Raw genomic sequence first — 15000 nt, 5'->3', positions numbered from 1 at the left:
TGTCAGAGGAGGCAAAGTTTGAAGGAGCACCAAGTTCTCCTAATCGATTTGCTCCTCGTTTAAGTTCACTTAACCTCAATCCAAGTGTAGTGCTCACTGAACGTGATAAGTCCATAGTGGACCAGCAGCTGCAAAGGTCTGCAACAACAGTTGTGGCAGGCAGGAGTCAAGGACCATTGCATACAACTCCATCTAGTCAGCCAAAAGGCACCTGGAGATATGCAGGATCTTTGGTGGCTCCCGCCAATCCCACAACTACACCACGTTCATCAGTGCCAGTCTCTCTTCCCCGCTCTACTTCTGTTCAGTGTTACCTTCGCACCAAAGATGGGAAAGTACGAGTAGCCCCACTTCAGAGAGCCTTGCTTAGTAGTCCTCGTCAGCCAAACCCAGGAGGAAATGGCAATTATCTGAGAATGATGAATAAACCACCATCTTCTGGGTATGAAGATTCATATGCCAAGTTCTTACTTCAGCAGAATCCAGCACTGAGAGGCAAGGGTTCGAGTGTAACTATTACCAGAAAAAACATGTCACTTGATGCTAGTCTTGATTATCTCAAGAAACAAGGTACAACTGTTACCTATAAGTCACAAAAAGGGAGTACATTATCTCTTGCAAATGCTCAGAAAAATGTTTTGAATAGAATAATGTCTCCAGAAAATGCCATATCTGCCATGAGTGGACAATTTAATAATGACAGCTTACCAGTGCGTGCAATAGCTATGCCGGTGAGCAATAATCCTCCAAATCTTCCACCTTCAGACAAAAATAACCCAACAAACTTGAGTCGGGTCTTGCCTAAGGGTACAACTGTGGTCAGAAAACCCAAATCTGATGGTGCAGGACCAAGTGGGCTTAACAATGGTGGGCCTAGTAGTGCAGGTCCACGTGCTGTAGTCACACGCCCTGGAACTTTCTCAGCAGTCGTTCCTAGACCCTCGGTAACTGTAATGGGTAGCACTAGTCGTGCTGGTAATTCAGTGATGGCTGTGCGAACTAATGCATCTACCATCCGCACAACATATTCACGTGGAGTAGTTGGAACAAGCACCATGGGATTACAGGAAACAACAAATAGCAGTCCAGCACCAACTGTAATAGCTAGTTCTCCTTCAGGAACAGTGACAACAGCCACAGGTGGGCCAGCAGTAACTACATCTTCAATGCCGGCCCCTTTAGTCTCAGCCACGGTGGTAGGGAGTGTCCCCAACTCCAGTACCAGCAGTCTTAGTTCCCCCTTGGGGACACTAGGTGGGAGTAATGGCCAGCAGCAGCAACAGCTGCAGCAACCCTGGGATACTGCTCTGAGTGAATCCGCTTGTGTTAGTGATGCACCAATGACCAGCTTGGTCAGCGGTGTTGACAGCACAGCCACAGTCACTCAGATCATCTGCAGCACTCGGGGGGCCACCACCTGCACCACCACCGTGGCTAGCCCTCCGGGGGACGTACCTGCAGCTAGCATGTTAGAAACATTACTAAGGGACCGTCCTGTTCCACCCAGCCCTCTGCATGCGCCATCTACCACAGCCACCACCACCATTACCTCTGCTTTACCCCACACTCTGACATCAGTTGTGGGTAGTAGTGGGGTTCCTATGACTCTGTCAGGTGAGGGACAAGTAACTACAGCAGTCATGGGTGCATTAGCCAATACTGGTAATAGCGGGAGTGTAGTTATTGCCAGTGGATCAGGTAGTAATAGTGGTGTTATTGTGGCTAGTGGTGTAGTTGGTGGATCCACAAGCAGTGTAGTGGTAGGTGGTGGTGGTGTGGTGAGTGGTAGTGGTGTTGTAGGAGGAAGTAGCAGTGTTGGTGAAGGAAGTGGTGGAGCTGTGCAACAGGTGTTAGTTCCAGGTCAGCTTGTACAGGTGCACACAAGTGATGGATCTACAGGACTAGGAATAGTGCATTCAGCATCCCTTGATTTGAGACTCCCAGCAGGAACAAGAGTGATAAAATCAAGCAGTGGCCCTATAAGAACTACAACAAGTCCTCAGCAGCAGGTTACAGGAGTACTTAATCAAACTGGAGGAAGACAAGTAAATGTGTTGCACAATGTAAAAATATTACAGAATGTTCAGAACAGACAGATAGTTCGAACTGTAGTGGTACCCCACACAGTTGCACTTCAGGGTTTAGGCACTCATCCTGCAGCACATCTGAAGCCACTGGTAGCTCTAAGCCAGGGAACAAACACATCTACTGGTAGTGTAGAGGCTACTGTTGTGCAACCCCAAGGAGTACCTGTTAGAGCAAAGATCCCTCCTTCCACAATTGTTCAAAAAATGTTGGGTCGCAGCAGTCTTGTCATTCGTACCCTAAGGCCACAGACTACCACACAGTCTTCTGGAGAAAGTTCATCATTTGAAGAAGGGTTAGGAGCCAAATTGCAGCAACAACAACAACAACAGGAATCAGACAAGAATGCTGGAAGTTCCACCACAGGCATTACTGTTGCTCGTATACCTCAGGATGAAGGCCTTGGTGAGAGGTTGAGTCATTACTTGAAAACAGCCCTAGTAAGTTCTACCAGTACTCAGAGTGTGGGCACACAAACATTGACCACAGCAGTTAAACCATCAGCTGGTCAGTTAGTGAATCAAGTGGCTTTAAATCACCTTAGGGGTGGTGCAGCAGCAGCTACTCTTGCATTACCAGGAGGGGTCCAAAGTATCAGTGGGCAAACTAGTAGCAACATCCCCACAAGCACAGCACCCCAGCAGCAGGCTAGTCTGTCTTCTCTGCCACTTACACCAACAAATGCTGTCAGTTCAGAGACTTTAGAACAACTAAGAGAATTTGAATCTGTTTTTGAGAAAGTATCCAATAAGTCAGGTAAAGATGCTAGCGATGGGGAAGCAAGTACAGAGAACTACTCTAATGCTACCATGTCTTCTGAAGAATCAATGATTGCAGCTCAGCTTCTGAGCATGGCAAATGACACTCCTGCTGTGACAACCTCCTCAAATTATGTATATTCAGTGCCCACCACTGTTTATGGTGCTGGAGGAACTAGCTTAACAGAAGGAACATACATAACAATCCCAAGTACCACACAGGCAGGAACCCTGATATTAGTTAATCATGGTGGTGGGGGAACTGGCCTTGTCACAGTGGCAGGCACAGGGGTTCAGGGTCAACAACCTCCCACTGCCCCATCACCCACATTGTCCTCTACTTCTTCCCACTCTTCTATAGCATCATCACCATCTTCCACTTCTAGCAAAAGTAAGAAGCAGCCTCCAAAACAAAAGGTAGTCCCTCCAGCCACCCCTCCTGTTGTGGCAAAGCCCAAGACACCACCTCCGCCGAAGACATCCACACCGAAGCAGCCAACAGTAGCAAAGACACAGGTTGAAGAGAATGAAGAAACAAGAGCTCGCATTCATGCCATTCTTGAGCGCTATAAGCAAGAACTTGTAATAACACCACAACAGCCAGCTCCTCGTAATAGAAAAAATTGCCCACCTCCAAAAAGTGATGGGAAGTCTTCAAGTAAAAAGAAGAGTCAAGTGAAGAAAGTAGAAGGCACTTCAGTGAGTAGCCCAGCAGTGTCAGAAGGTTCTGTTGTTGGCTGTCCCTCTCCAAGCCCATCACCAGGGCCAGCTAATGATAGCTCAGTTGGACTTCCAGGAAATTCTTCAGGGGTTCCAACAGTTCAGTACACTACACAGGTAGTGTCAGGTCAGGGCTTAACCAGCCAAGGCCCAGGTACCACAGGGAGTTCTATCATTTCTGAAGACAAGATAAAAGTGGAGAGTGGGCAAGAAGTTGTTGCAGCTACCACTCCTCAGTTGCTGCAAGGTGTTGTAGTATCAAATGTGAAAGTGGAAGGTGGGGCAACAAGCCTGACCCAAGGATTAGGAGGTGGCAGGGTTGTACAACTTATTCGTCATCGTGGAAAAGTCACTGCCATTACAACCCGTCAGCCTTTGAACAAAGTGAAAGGTACAGGACAGTCTGGTCCTCCCCCCAATGTGACCATTCAAGGACGCTTTAATATGAATGACCTGATGGAAAGTCACATAGCCACTTTATTGACGGGTGGATCTTCTCCAATAACACAAAGTCCAACAGTTGTAAACAAAATAGTTCAGCAGCAACAGGCAGGTGGGCCCCAAGCAGTCCAACAAGTGGTGGTCCAGACATCTGGAGGGCAGCAAGTTTTACAGCAGGTAGCTGTTCAACAGCTTACTTCAACCCCTCCAAAACAACAAAAATGCAGTGTTGTGCAACAGCTTGGAGTAACCAATAGTGAAGAATTACTTGGTTTAACATCAGCACGATCGATACATGTAACTCTTCCAACCATGCCCCCTTCTACCATTGTAAGCACACCAGCAGCTACTACTGCATCCCAAATAACAAACTCTGCTTCAGTTACCAATACCCCACCTATCACAATTGCCCACACAATAACCAGTAATCCTGTGAACAGCAATACACAGACAGTTGCTACAGTATCCACACCCAGTGGTACATCGGGTACAGGTCCATCTCCATTGTCAGTAGTTCCAGCATCACCTCTGACTCCTCAGGCCATCACTGTCACATCTCCACCCACACCACAGCCTGTTGCAGCTTCACCTCACACACCATCTCCTGCTGCTGAACTGCCTCCCACCCCATCATCATTTCAAATGGGAGAGGAAAGCAATAGCAGTGAACACAGTGGAGGAGATGGGTTAGGTGGACCATTGCCTCCATTTTTCACTTTAACTAAGTCATTCATGGTTCAACACCAACCTCAACAAGGACAACAGCAAACACAACAGAATCAGCAGAAAAATTCCCAGCATCAGCAGCAAGAGCAGCAAAGGGTCCAAGAGAAGGATTTCTCTCCAGGAAATGCCTTGCACCAGTCCAATTCTCAGGCACCCACCACTACACAAGCCTCTTCATCACCAACAACTGGTTCAGTACCTTTAAATAAACTTCCTCAGCGTGCACAGCTTCAGCAGTCACAACTGCCTCGGAAATCTACGTCTGTAATCAGATCTGGAGGTACTGGAGCAAGAACAATGGTGGTGGTGAGTGGTGTTAGCAGTGATAGATCAGGTGCTCGAGGTGCAGTGACATCTCCACTAATAGTCAGTGGTGGCGGGGGAGACAGTGGGTCAGCCATGTCTCCCATGTCTGGTCCCTCAAGCTTGGAGACATCCCCTGCAACTACACACTCACGGATACGTCTAGCATCCCGACCACAAGACATGAGAAGCAGTTCAATTGACTCCTTGAAAAGTGATCTCAGTAAGTAAATGTGATTAACTTGCTGCAGTTTATCCTCATTACTATTTATATGATTTTATTTTTTTTATTATTATTTTTTTAACCCTCTTGGAGAATTAATTTTATTTTGTAATGCATGTCTTCTGTGAAAAGATCCCTTTTTTGGTGTGTCTGACTCTGTAAACCATTATTTTAATTGGTGTTTGTACTAGTCGGGGCTGGATTCACTAACCTTCATGCAAACACAAGCGTATTCCAATTTTCCCAAAGATCTCAAATGCCTCAACTAACATATTAGAAATCTTATAGTTTGTCTTTGGATGGCAAAACAATTTTTTTCTGTTGCATGCTGAGTGGGAGTTATCTGTAGATGGATTTTATTTTATATATTTTTTGTACAAAATAAAATCCAGGATAAGCACTGGTTTTCACATTCCTTACAAACCATAGAAGAATGGTATCAGTTACATTATGCATCCCTTGCAATGAAATATTGTAATTGCAAGTAACAAAATTGACCTGCTAAATTCATTTTATAGTATATAGCACAGATATGGCTGTGGTATTACCTTGGCATTTTCTATTGAGTAATGAGAGCTATGTTGTCTAAGATTATTTGATTGTTATGACATATGTAGCGGAGAGCTTTCAAATATAATGCAAGTAAAAGAGAAGGAGGACAGGATATTCATATATGTTGGTCCAAAGAATAACATTAAAAAAATCAGAAAATAAAAACTACCCTTCAAATAACCCAAAGGAATCAGAATAATGATAATGATAATAGGAAGTGCATGGTTGATTTTGTTAGTGACATTAATGCCTAAATAGTAACTGATTACTATACATTGTACTGAATGTATTGCCATCCATTTACATTCAAAGGTAATTATGGTGAAACTACTTACAACTATAATGTTGCAAACTCTTTAGTGAATGTTACCCATGGCTTGTGGTGGTGTTTACTTTGTGAATTCTGAGGCTTATTGGGAGAGGTGATATATCAAATTATTTTATTGTTAGATGATGTTACGTCTCCACTTTGACGAAAACACTCATTCTATTAATATATGAAGTACATGTGCCTGTAATGTGTTCAATATCTGCATGCTAGTTTTGTTTAACAGCATGTCTGTTTTCATACAGAAATATGGGAATTTTTTGCACAAAATTTATGTGTTTAAGGTAGTTATATCATCATTTATTCAGGAATTTGCCCAGAGATTTTGTAGCAGTTAATTATTTGAATTTGTAACTGGAATTGAATGCCATATTGTAATGCACGTAGATGTGACTTCTATGCTGTTTTTTTTAGTTACTCATTTTTATTTTTCTCAGAATTTATTTTTATGAATGTACCTGTGTTACTAAACTAAAATGTATTTATTTATTTAGGTGTAAGATAAAGATTATCAGTCATACGTTTCTCACTGGTAAATAACTTGTGTTGAATTGGTAGGATTTGATATTTATAATTCTTTCTTATGTAAAGAAAGTGAATTAATATGATTTTTTTTTAATAAAGTAAAATTAATCACAAGGATTTTGTCTTTTTTTAGTAACAGACATTTAATATATGACAAGTTGAGGAATACAAAAATATGAAATATATATTCAGAAGTGAATGAAAGGGAACATGTAGTTGATAATAAATACTTTATAATTGCTCTAGTAAAAATACAGTTGTAACAAAAGTGAGATTTTAAAAATATACTCTTGGTTTCATGTGTAACAAGGATTTGTTAAATTTAGAATATGAAGCAGAACTTTTTAACTTGATATTCCTACTAAACATGGATTGCTTCCTTTGCAGTCCAGAGCAGTGCAGAATTTCTAATGTTTACCTCAAAGGCAGACTAATTACAAAACAAACTCACTGGCGATTGAACACATACTTGCTGTACAAAGTAGATTTTTTGAGTTTAACAAATGGATACACTCCTCATAAGGTCTTTGGAATGTGGCTTTTAGTACATAACTTAACCTCTTGTGAATTCAAACAAATGTACAAGGAATTGAAGGCAGCTTTGTGGAAAGTGTTGAAAGAATCCCTTAAGATTGTCCAAGGAACAGGGAATGAAGACATTTAAGGTGGTGGAAGTTCTTTTGCAAAATTATTAGTTCATTGTGGTAATTACAACTCTTTTACAGGTGTGGAGGAGGTACAGATTCCTCCTAGTCCAGCAACACTTACTAAGCAGCTACAGAGTGCTTACATGACAGAGGCAGCTCTCTCTCCTTCTGTCTCTCAATCCCAACACTCGGGTTCTTCTTACTCCTCTCCAGGCAACACTCATGACTTGCCATTCACTGAAGCCCAGCCCACCTCCGATGATAGTTTTCATCCCACTCTGACCCAGCCTGGATATTCGTCAGCTCCTTCTGCTCCCAATCTGTCTGTGACGGGAGTGTCTTTGGAGAGTGACGCTGGTCTGGGGGCACTAGCATCTCCATCTGGTGATGTTTATCTGCATCAGTCAGGAGCTGGATTAGGATTAGAAGGGTTAGAAGCGGGATCATTGCCACTTGTAGCTGGTATGGAGGGTCGGACTAATTCACCGGCTCTTAGTGATTTAGTGTCTGCTGGTCCACTACTTGCATGGTCCCCAAGATCAGCAGATTCAATGATGGCGCAATCTCCCTCTCTCAATGATGCTCTGACGGCTAACATTCCCCTTGATGTTAATCATAGTGAAGATTCTCTGTGCGATTCGTCTACTGGTTTTCCCGGACTATTTTCTATGGAAGGAGATGGTGTTAGTGTTTCCTCTAGTACAAGTGAAGACATGTCAAGTGCTACTCCAGCTAGTGGTGTGAATACACAACAGCAGCCACAGATTCAGTTACAGCAACAGACACCACATCAACAAGTTTTGCAGGAGCAGGATGAAGTAACAATAGATCTTCATCCAAGGGAGAGTGAGCAGGATCACACCATTAGCTCAACACGGTCACCAACACAACTAGAACTACCTGTAGCTAATATGACTGGCGTATCAGCTCATACCAGTCAGGCTAGTGGTGGAGATCCAGCTAATCAAGACACACAGGAGGCCCCTTGGAGGTTTGACAACACAGTTGGAGCACAGAACAAACCAGCCACAAATCAGCCTTCAGTGCCTACAAATGGTCAGCATAAGGTTGTGAAAAAAGAAAAGTCAGAAGATGATGCTGGCCCTTCAGAGTTTCCTCAAGAGAGAATAAAACAAACCCAGCAGATCTCCCATTCCAAAGCACGGGAGAAAAAGGGGAAACAGCCACAAGTAAAGGAAGAAATAGATGATATTAAGATTGTTGCTGAAGTTGCAATGAATAAAAAGGAAAAGAAGTCTGGTTCACAGAGTAAGTCAGATGGGACTGTGGAACTAGTCAATAAGAATTCTGCTCATCAGGAAGGAAATAATAGGAAGAGGAGTCAGAGATTAGCTACAACTCCAGAAAGGAGAAAGAGCAGTTTTCAAAATGAAGTTGATGGAAGGAGTGATGAAGTTCCAACAAAGAATGGACATGATGAAGATTCTAGTGCAGTGGACATAAAGTCAGAAGATAGCAGCACAGGAAGAAGCAAACGAAGAATATCTCAAAGAAATGCAGCTGCATCTCCCAACTCTGTGGTACAAAATCCAGCTTGTAGGAGCCGTGTAAAATCAATGAAATCTGAAGGTGAATTGAAGGAAGAGGATGATTTGACTGGAACAAATGTAGAGTGCAAATCAGAGTTTAAAGAAGGTTGTGATGAAGCTTTGATGAGGACAACAAGAGGTGCAAAAAGAAGAAGTGAAGGAGATATTCTTAGTGATTTGAAGCGTGGGCGTGGGACACGCTCTGGGCGGCGCAGTGATGGAGATGTTCTCAAAATAGAAGATGATATGTTGAATCATTTGGATGAAGACTGTGGCTTAGCACGGGGAGTTAGAGGGCGACATGTCAGTGGTACATCAGATACAAGTAGTAATTACAGCACTGAGCGTGCTGTCACCCCAGGGTCACATGATTCGCCAAACACAGGTAGTGGAAGAAGACGGAGACGTCTGAGTCAGGAGAGCAGTGCTAGCAGTCGTGATGGGAGCCCTCCCACTGTACACTCCCATGACTTTTCTCCAGGTGGAGTGAACACCAGACGCTCTTCGTCCCGTGACCATGCAAAAAAGAAAAAATGCTCTTGTTGTGTTGGGGGGGAACAGAAAAAAGTAGGCTCTGGGAGTGGAAGACGTTCATCTACCAGAGCCACCAGAGGTTCAAGCAGTGGCAACGTGCAGTAAGAACAAGAAACTTTTATTATAATTAATGATCTGTGGTGATTGTGACAGAAAGCATTTCCCTCTTAGAATTGTAAAAAAATAAGTATGATTTGCAATCACAAACAGTTACATAGTGACATTTCTCTGATGGACGTAATCCATGACTAGCAATAGCACTGCAGTAGAAGGCACCTGCTATAATTCTGAAAGTGGCACTGTTTGGTACAGCATATGTCACTCCTAGTGGCTCTCCAGTCCAAGAGGAGACCTCAACATAAATGTGGCTGTCACTCGCCACAGTTGAGGTTGCCACTGCGCCATGCGGCTGATGGTGTTTCTTGACAGTCTTCACCTCTTTCCACATTGTAAGCATTAAGTGTTATAGTTTTAATGTTCGTTTTAATATTTCAAAATATTTTTATACTCTGGAAGACTAGCTCATGTATATGAGCTGTTACAGCACAATTTTTTTTTCTTTATTCTTTCTTTTTTAATTTTTTTTGTTTTTTTTTTTTGTTTTGTTTTGTTTCTTGGGATGTTAGTGCCATACATTTCCATTTCAAATTGATTGGACTGCATACCACTGGAAACTTTATCTTAGTGGTCATCGATGGCTTGGCCTAAAAAGAGTAAACTAGAGACAAAAAAATGTATATTAGGTCAAGACAACATGGTCACAATGATCATTTGTACCTGAATGCTTTTAAACTGGTGTTAGCCCGTCTGTTTAGGCAACCCCAAATGCGGTGCGGTCATACCTTCCCCCACCATGGAGTGTAGTTTCATCCTACCCTCTTTCCTGTGTAGTGTATAGAGCTGAGTGACTCATCAGTTTTAGCACTCCATTGTATGGGTCACACCCATTGATACGCTTTTGGTGGACATAGTCTATTTCTTGAAGCTTGTCCTGCGCAAACGTGTAAATATTTTGTCGTTAGTGAATTTGCATTTCCCTTTTCTTTCTTCATTTTGGAGTCCCTTGTTAGAAGTTGTAAAGAAATGTTTGTAAAGATAGACAAATGGTGTTTTTAAAACTTCTACCTTACATAGGTTAGTATAAATTCACCTATAGATCAAAGAAGTCAAAGTTAAAGTCATTCAGTGATTCCTCACAGTGATTGTCATTAACTGAAATTATAATTTACATTTTAAGGATAGAGGAACCAGAGCGCTGTCCAGTAAAATACTCCTGTATAATGATTACTTATTGTTTCTACATGAGGGAAAAATGTGTCATGTTTTTAAGAAAGCTCTCCATTAAATCTCCAATATTCTCGTAATGATGATACATTCCCGACCCAAAGAATCATTTCTTTTATTTATTTATGATCATGATTTTTTATTTATTATTTTTCGTAGGCAATCCACATGTCGATTCTTTAAGTACTGTGGATCCATTAGATGTGTTCATCATAGGTGTGGGTCTGTCAGCTTATAAAAGACTTGAAATATGAGTACCACTATGCTACACATAAACTAAGGTTGTGCATTTGGATTGTTGTATGTTAAGTAAAATCATATTTGATTTAACTTTTTTTTGTTTTCTTTTTTTGTTTTTGTTTTAAGACTGGTGCTTCATGAAAATGCCAGTGATGAACCAAGAATGGTGCAGACCATAAACTACAATGGCCAGTATCATGCTAGGGATATGTATGTGCATCAGTGTTGTGTACTTGGAAAATGCATGCCAGCTGTAATGAAGTTAAATGACCCCCCAAAAAAAACATAAAAAATAAAAACACAAAAAAATAACAAAAAATAAAAATAAAAAAATGCAAAAAACAAAATAAACAGAAACAGAAAAAATACTTCTCTGATGCAGTGACATCTCACAACTATGTTCAGACACTTGAGCTGCATAAAGACTTCTTGTAGCATAGGCCATTTGGGTTCAAAGTGCCCAAGGTTAAAAGATGAAGAAGGCAGACCCACTCCTTCTATACTTACAAGTAGCTTATCTCACTGTAGTATGTTTGTATTCCCAGTCATGGGAAGAATTGCTTGGCCATCGTTCTCTTGGATAATGGTGGAATTTTAATTGTTCTTGCTCTATAAGGAATGTAGAAATGGTTATGCAAATTGTATTTTATGGTTAAAATGAGCAATTGGTCCTTTACAATCATCCATACTGAAGAATACATTCACTTAATATTTGTTAAGTTTGCGTAACAGGTGTAAAGATGTATCAGTCACTGAGAAACTTAATCTAAATGGTACATTTGAAATATATATTTTATTAATAAATAAATTTTTTTAACACAATTTGAGTTAACAACTGGGAGGCATGTAAATACATTGTCAGAAACCAGTATTTTGTATGTGTTCCTATTGAAAATTTTGATAGTGTACAATCATTATGTTTCTAGTTGACTGCAATAGACAAAGAGCTAAACAGTCAAGCAAACTCCATGTCCATACCATACAAGTAGTATTTTATTTATATGTATATAAAGTGTGAAGTTCCTTATTTCCTCCCTAATCTGTGTACTTATTGTAATCCCCCCACAATTTTTATATTTTTTTCTCAAACTTTGTTTCCTTTGTGAAGTGGCTATTAGTATTAATTTGCTCCTTGTATGTATTTACTTTTATTAACTTCCTAAATTAACTAAAGCTTCCTGTGAACATGTGGAGATTTTTGTTTATATAATTTTAAAAATTATTTATATTGTACATAGCTTGCTATATCTCCTCTTGTACACTGTTCTCCTACCCCATCTAGGAGGAGGCTGATCAATGCGTCCTCCATTTCCTAGTTAAATGTAAGTTTTTTCTTAATAAAAATGTTAATACCACTCTGTTTGTAAATGGTATTGTGTACAAAATGTTCATTCTTTTTGTATTTGTGTAATGTATGTACAAAACGCATAAATCCTTTCATTTTTGCAGTAGGTGTGGTTTTATTTTTCCTTTAAGTTAAACCCAAATTTCAAGTTTTGTTCTGTAGGAAATTCCAGTTGTAGAATTGAGGTTTCTGAATTGGTATTCTCATTTATAACAATGTTAGTAAGGAAATGACAAACAAGTAAAAAGACCACAATCAAATGCAGCATACAAAATGGATTCTATTAGTAATTTTATGTGGAACCAAACAAGTAGAAAAAAGTTCAATCAGAAATCTAGGAGAAACAGAATTGACAAGGAACATGCAAAATACACTATAATATGCTAATCACAGTGATGCATATAGATAAAGGTCAAATTCAATGTATGACCCTTCCCATATACCATCCAGTAATTGCAATCACAAAAACTATTAGAAATAAAGATTTAAAAAATAAATTGGTGAATTCCAACTTAGTTGGAAACAACAGACCCCAATTTGTAAATTAAAGGATATCCAGTCGGGGGGAAAATAAGCTATTTAACATAAGACGGATCCAAACAGTACAACTGTATGAAAACAAAAAATACTAGAAACAAAGTTCACCAAACAAAAGTGTAAACACAATTATATAAAGGTCCTTGCAAGGAAAAAGAAATTTACATATTTCACACAAGAAATATATATATGGTAAAAAGAAAAGCATCAGTTTAGCAGAAAAGGTTGCTTGGATTTCTTTGTTAGTAATCAGTTTCAAGAGTAAAAGTACCTGCAGTATCTATAAACTCTCATAGATTAGGAGGGTAAAGTACAGTGCCTTCATCCAATTTTTAAATTGATTTTTTACTAAGAATTTTCTTATGATGCACATACTACTGCGTAGGCCTAAAACGACAAAAGTTCATACAAAGCTCCTCCATTGAGAATTTAAACATATCCATTAGTAGCATAAGTAGTACTTTGTGGTGTCAATTAAAGTTGTGCTAATTACATTTTTATAACTCGCAACAAAATTTAGTCATTTACATATAAGGTATTTAAAAATAAATAATCCCATAAATTTTGCATTCTTATTAATCCAATACTATATGACCATTCAAAGTCACTATTACCTAGCCCTTTTTGAGATGTTGATATACTACTTTCCCACCACCTTTGGCACTCCCTTGAGTAAGGGTGATAGTAAGTTGTATATGCCCCAAGTGTGTTCACACTTACACCACTGGAATTAGATTTTGTCCATTCTCTTCAGAGTGGGTTCAGTGTTCGTTATGACGTATGACTTGCCTCTTGTAAACTTCATTCTATTTCAGTATAATTTGAATTGGTTATTACAAACACAAGAAATAACTTTATATATCTAATAGAATTACTTACTTATATAAGTGGTTTCCTTTGTTTCCTGACAAAGGAAACCACTCCTCTTGGAGAATATGAAGAGTTGTTGACCCTCGTCTTGTCCGCTTCGTACAGTCACACAGAATTCAGTACAGTTTTAACCAGAATTAATAAAATCTACCAAAGATTGTCCACATTCAATGATGGTTAGTACTGAACTGTGGCGTCAGTGCTGCACAAGTACCCTGGTCTCTCTTGACCCTGCTGACCCAGCATAGAGCACCCTTATGTCCCCGAGACTAAGTGTCTCTAGTGCCTTGTAAAACACTAAAGACTTTTTCCCTCCATAGGATCAACACCAAACTATCTAGCTTCAGTGGACTGGGGAGTTCCCCTGAACTACCATTCCATCTACAATACAACCATTGAAAAACCGAAATCCATAGTGCACAATGGTCTTCTTAGGTCAGGATTACTCCAAAAATACCATTCCAACTACTGTTGAAATCACTACAAAAAATTGTTTCCTCCCTCTTCCTCTCTCTCCCTTCCTTTACTTTCTCTCACTCACTTTCACTTTCTCTCTTATCCACCATCCCTTTCACTTTCTCCTTTATTTCCACTTTCATTCACTTTCATTTTGTCTTTTCATGACTAAATTACTCCAAAGCATTGTATTTTGCTTGTTTTGATTTATGATGCAAAAAGACTTCTTTTACTTTCATCCTCATTTTTATCTTATTTTTTTAGTCTTAGCTGAAAATATAACAAACGAATTACAGGTTTAAAATATGGCTGTACAAGTGATGTAATGAAATGGATGTTAACCCTTTCCCAACGGCTAGTATTCATAGTGGCACAGGCCTCGCTGCCGGGGGCTTATATCGTCGCCCTAGCATGCGCGACCACTCATGCCAAATACCAGCATCCCATGCCGTTTCTTCATAATACTACAAAGATATGTTGTATTTTCAGTTTTCATTATTTTCTAAAGTCTCTACTTTAGAATATATATTCCTGATAAATTGAGACTGAAGGGTATTTTTGTTGTTATATAGACTCCATAGTTGATCATTATTGTCTATAGACTGAATAAAAAAGCAGTGTACGGCATCATGGAGTTGAAATCGTCGGTTTGTTGCTTTTTTTTTTTTTTTTACATAGTAAAATTGAGTGTTAAAAACGACTTAATCACACTTTCACTGGCAGAAAAATAATATTTTGCCGTGATTGTCAAAAAAAAAAAAAAAAAAAAAAAAAAAAAAAAAAAAAAAAACATGGCATGTACATACATGCCCCTGGCAGATAGTCCCGCCATGCCATGGCATGTGTGTACATGCCACCTGTCGGCAAGACAAAGCA

General features: G+C 39.9%; 1 protein-coding gene across 2 annotated transcripts in view; it reads left to right on the top strand.

Moving 5' to 3' along the window:
- LOC119596063 (mucin-17-like) overlaps positions 1-12367 on the top strand; it is a 29312-nt gene extending 16945 nt beyond the window's left edge. For both annotated transcript variants that reach the window (XM_037945174.1, XM_037945173.1), the window contains exons 8-9: positions 1-5256; positions 7387-12367. The exon at positions 1-5256 is cut by the window's left edge and continues 1834 nt beyond it. In XM_037945174.1, the coding sequence (XP_037801102.1) occupies positions 1-5256; positions 7387-9497 (7367 nt within the window). In that variant the 3' untranslated portion in view covers positions 9498-12367. The remainder of the gene's footprint in view (positions 5257-7386) is intronic.
- Positions 12368-15000: the final 2633 nt, after the last annotated feature.

This window comes from Penaeus monodon, chromosome 37 (genome assembly GCF_015228065.2).
Source record: "Penaeus monodon isolate SGIC_2016 chromosome 37, NSTDA_Pmon_1, whole genome shotgun sequence".
NCBI lineage: Eukaryota > Metazoa > Arthropoda > Malacostraca > Decapoda > Penaeidae > Penaeus > Penaeus monodon.
Note: the sequence above shows the minus strand (reverse complement) of the source record. Positions and strands in the feature narration are given on the sequence as shown.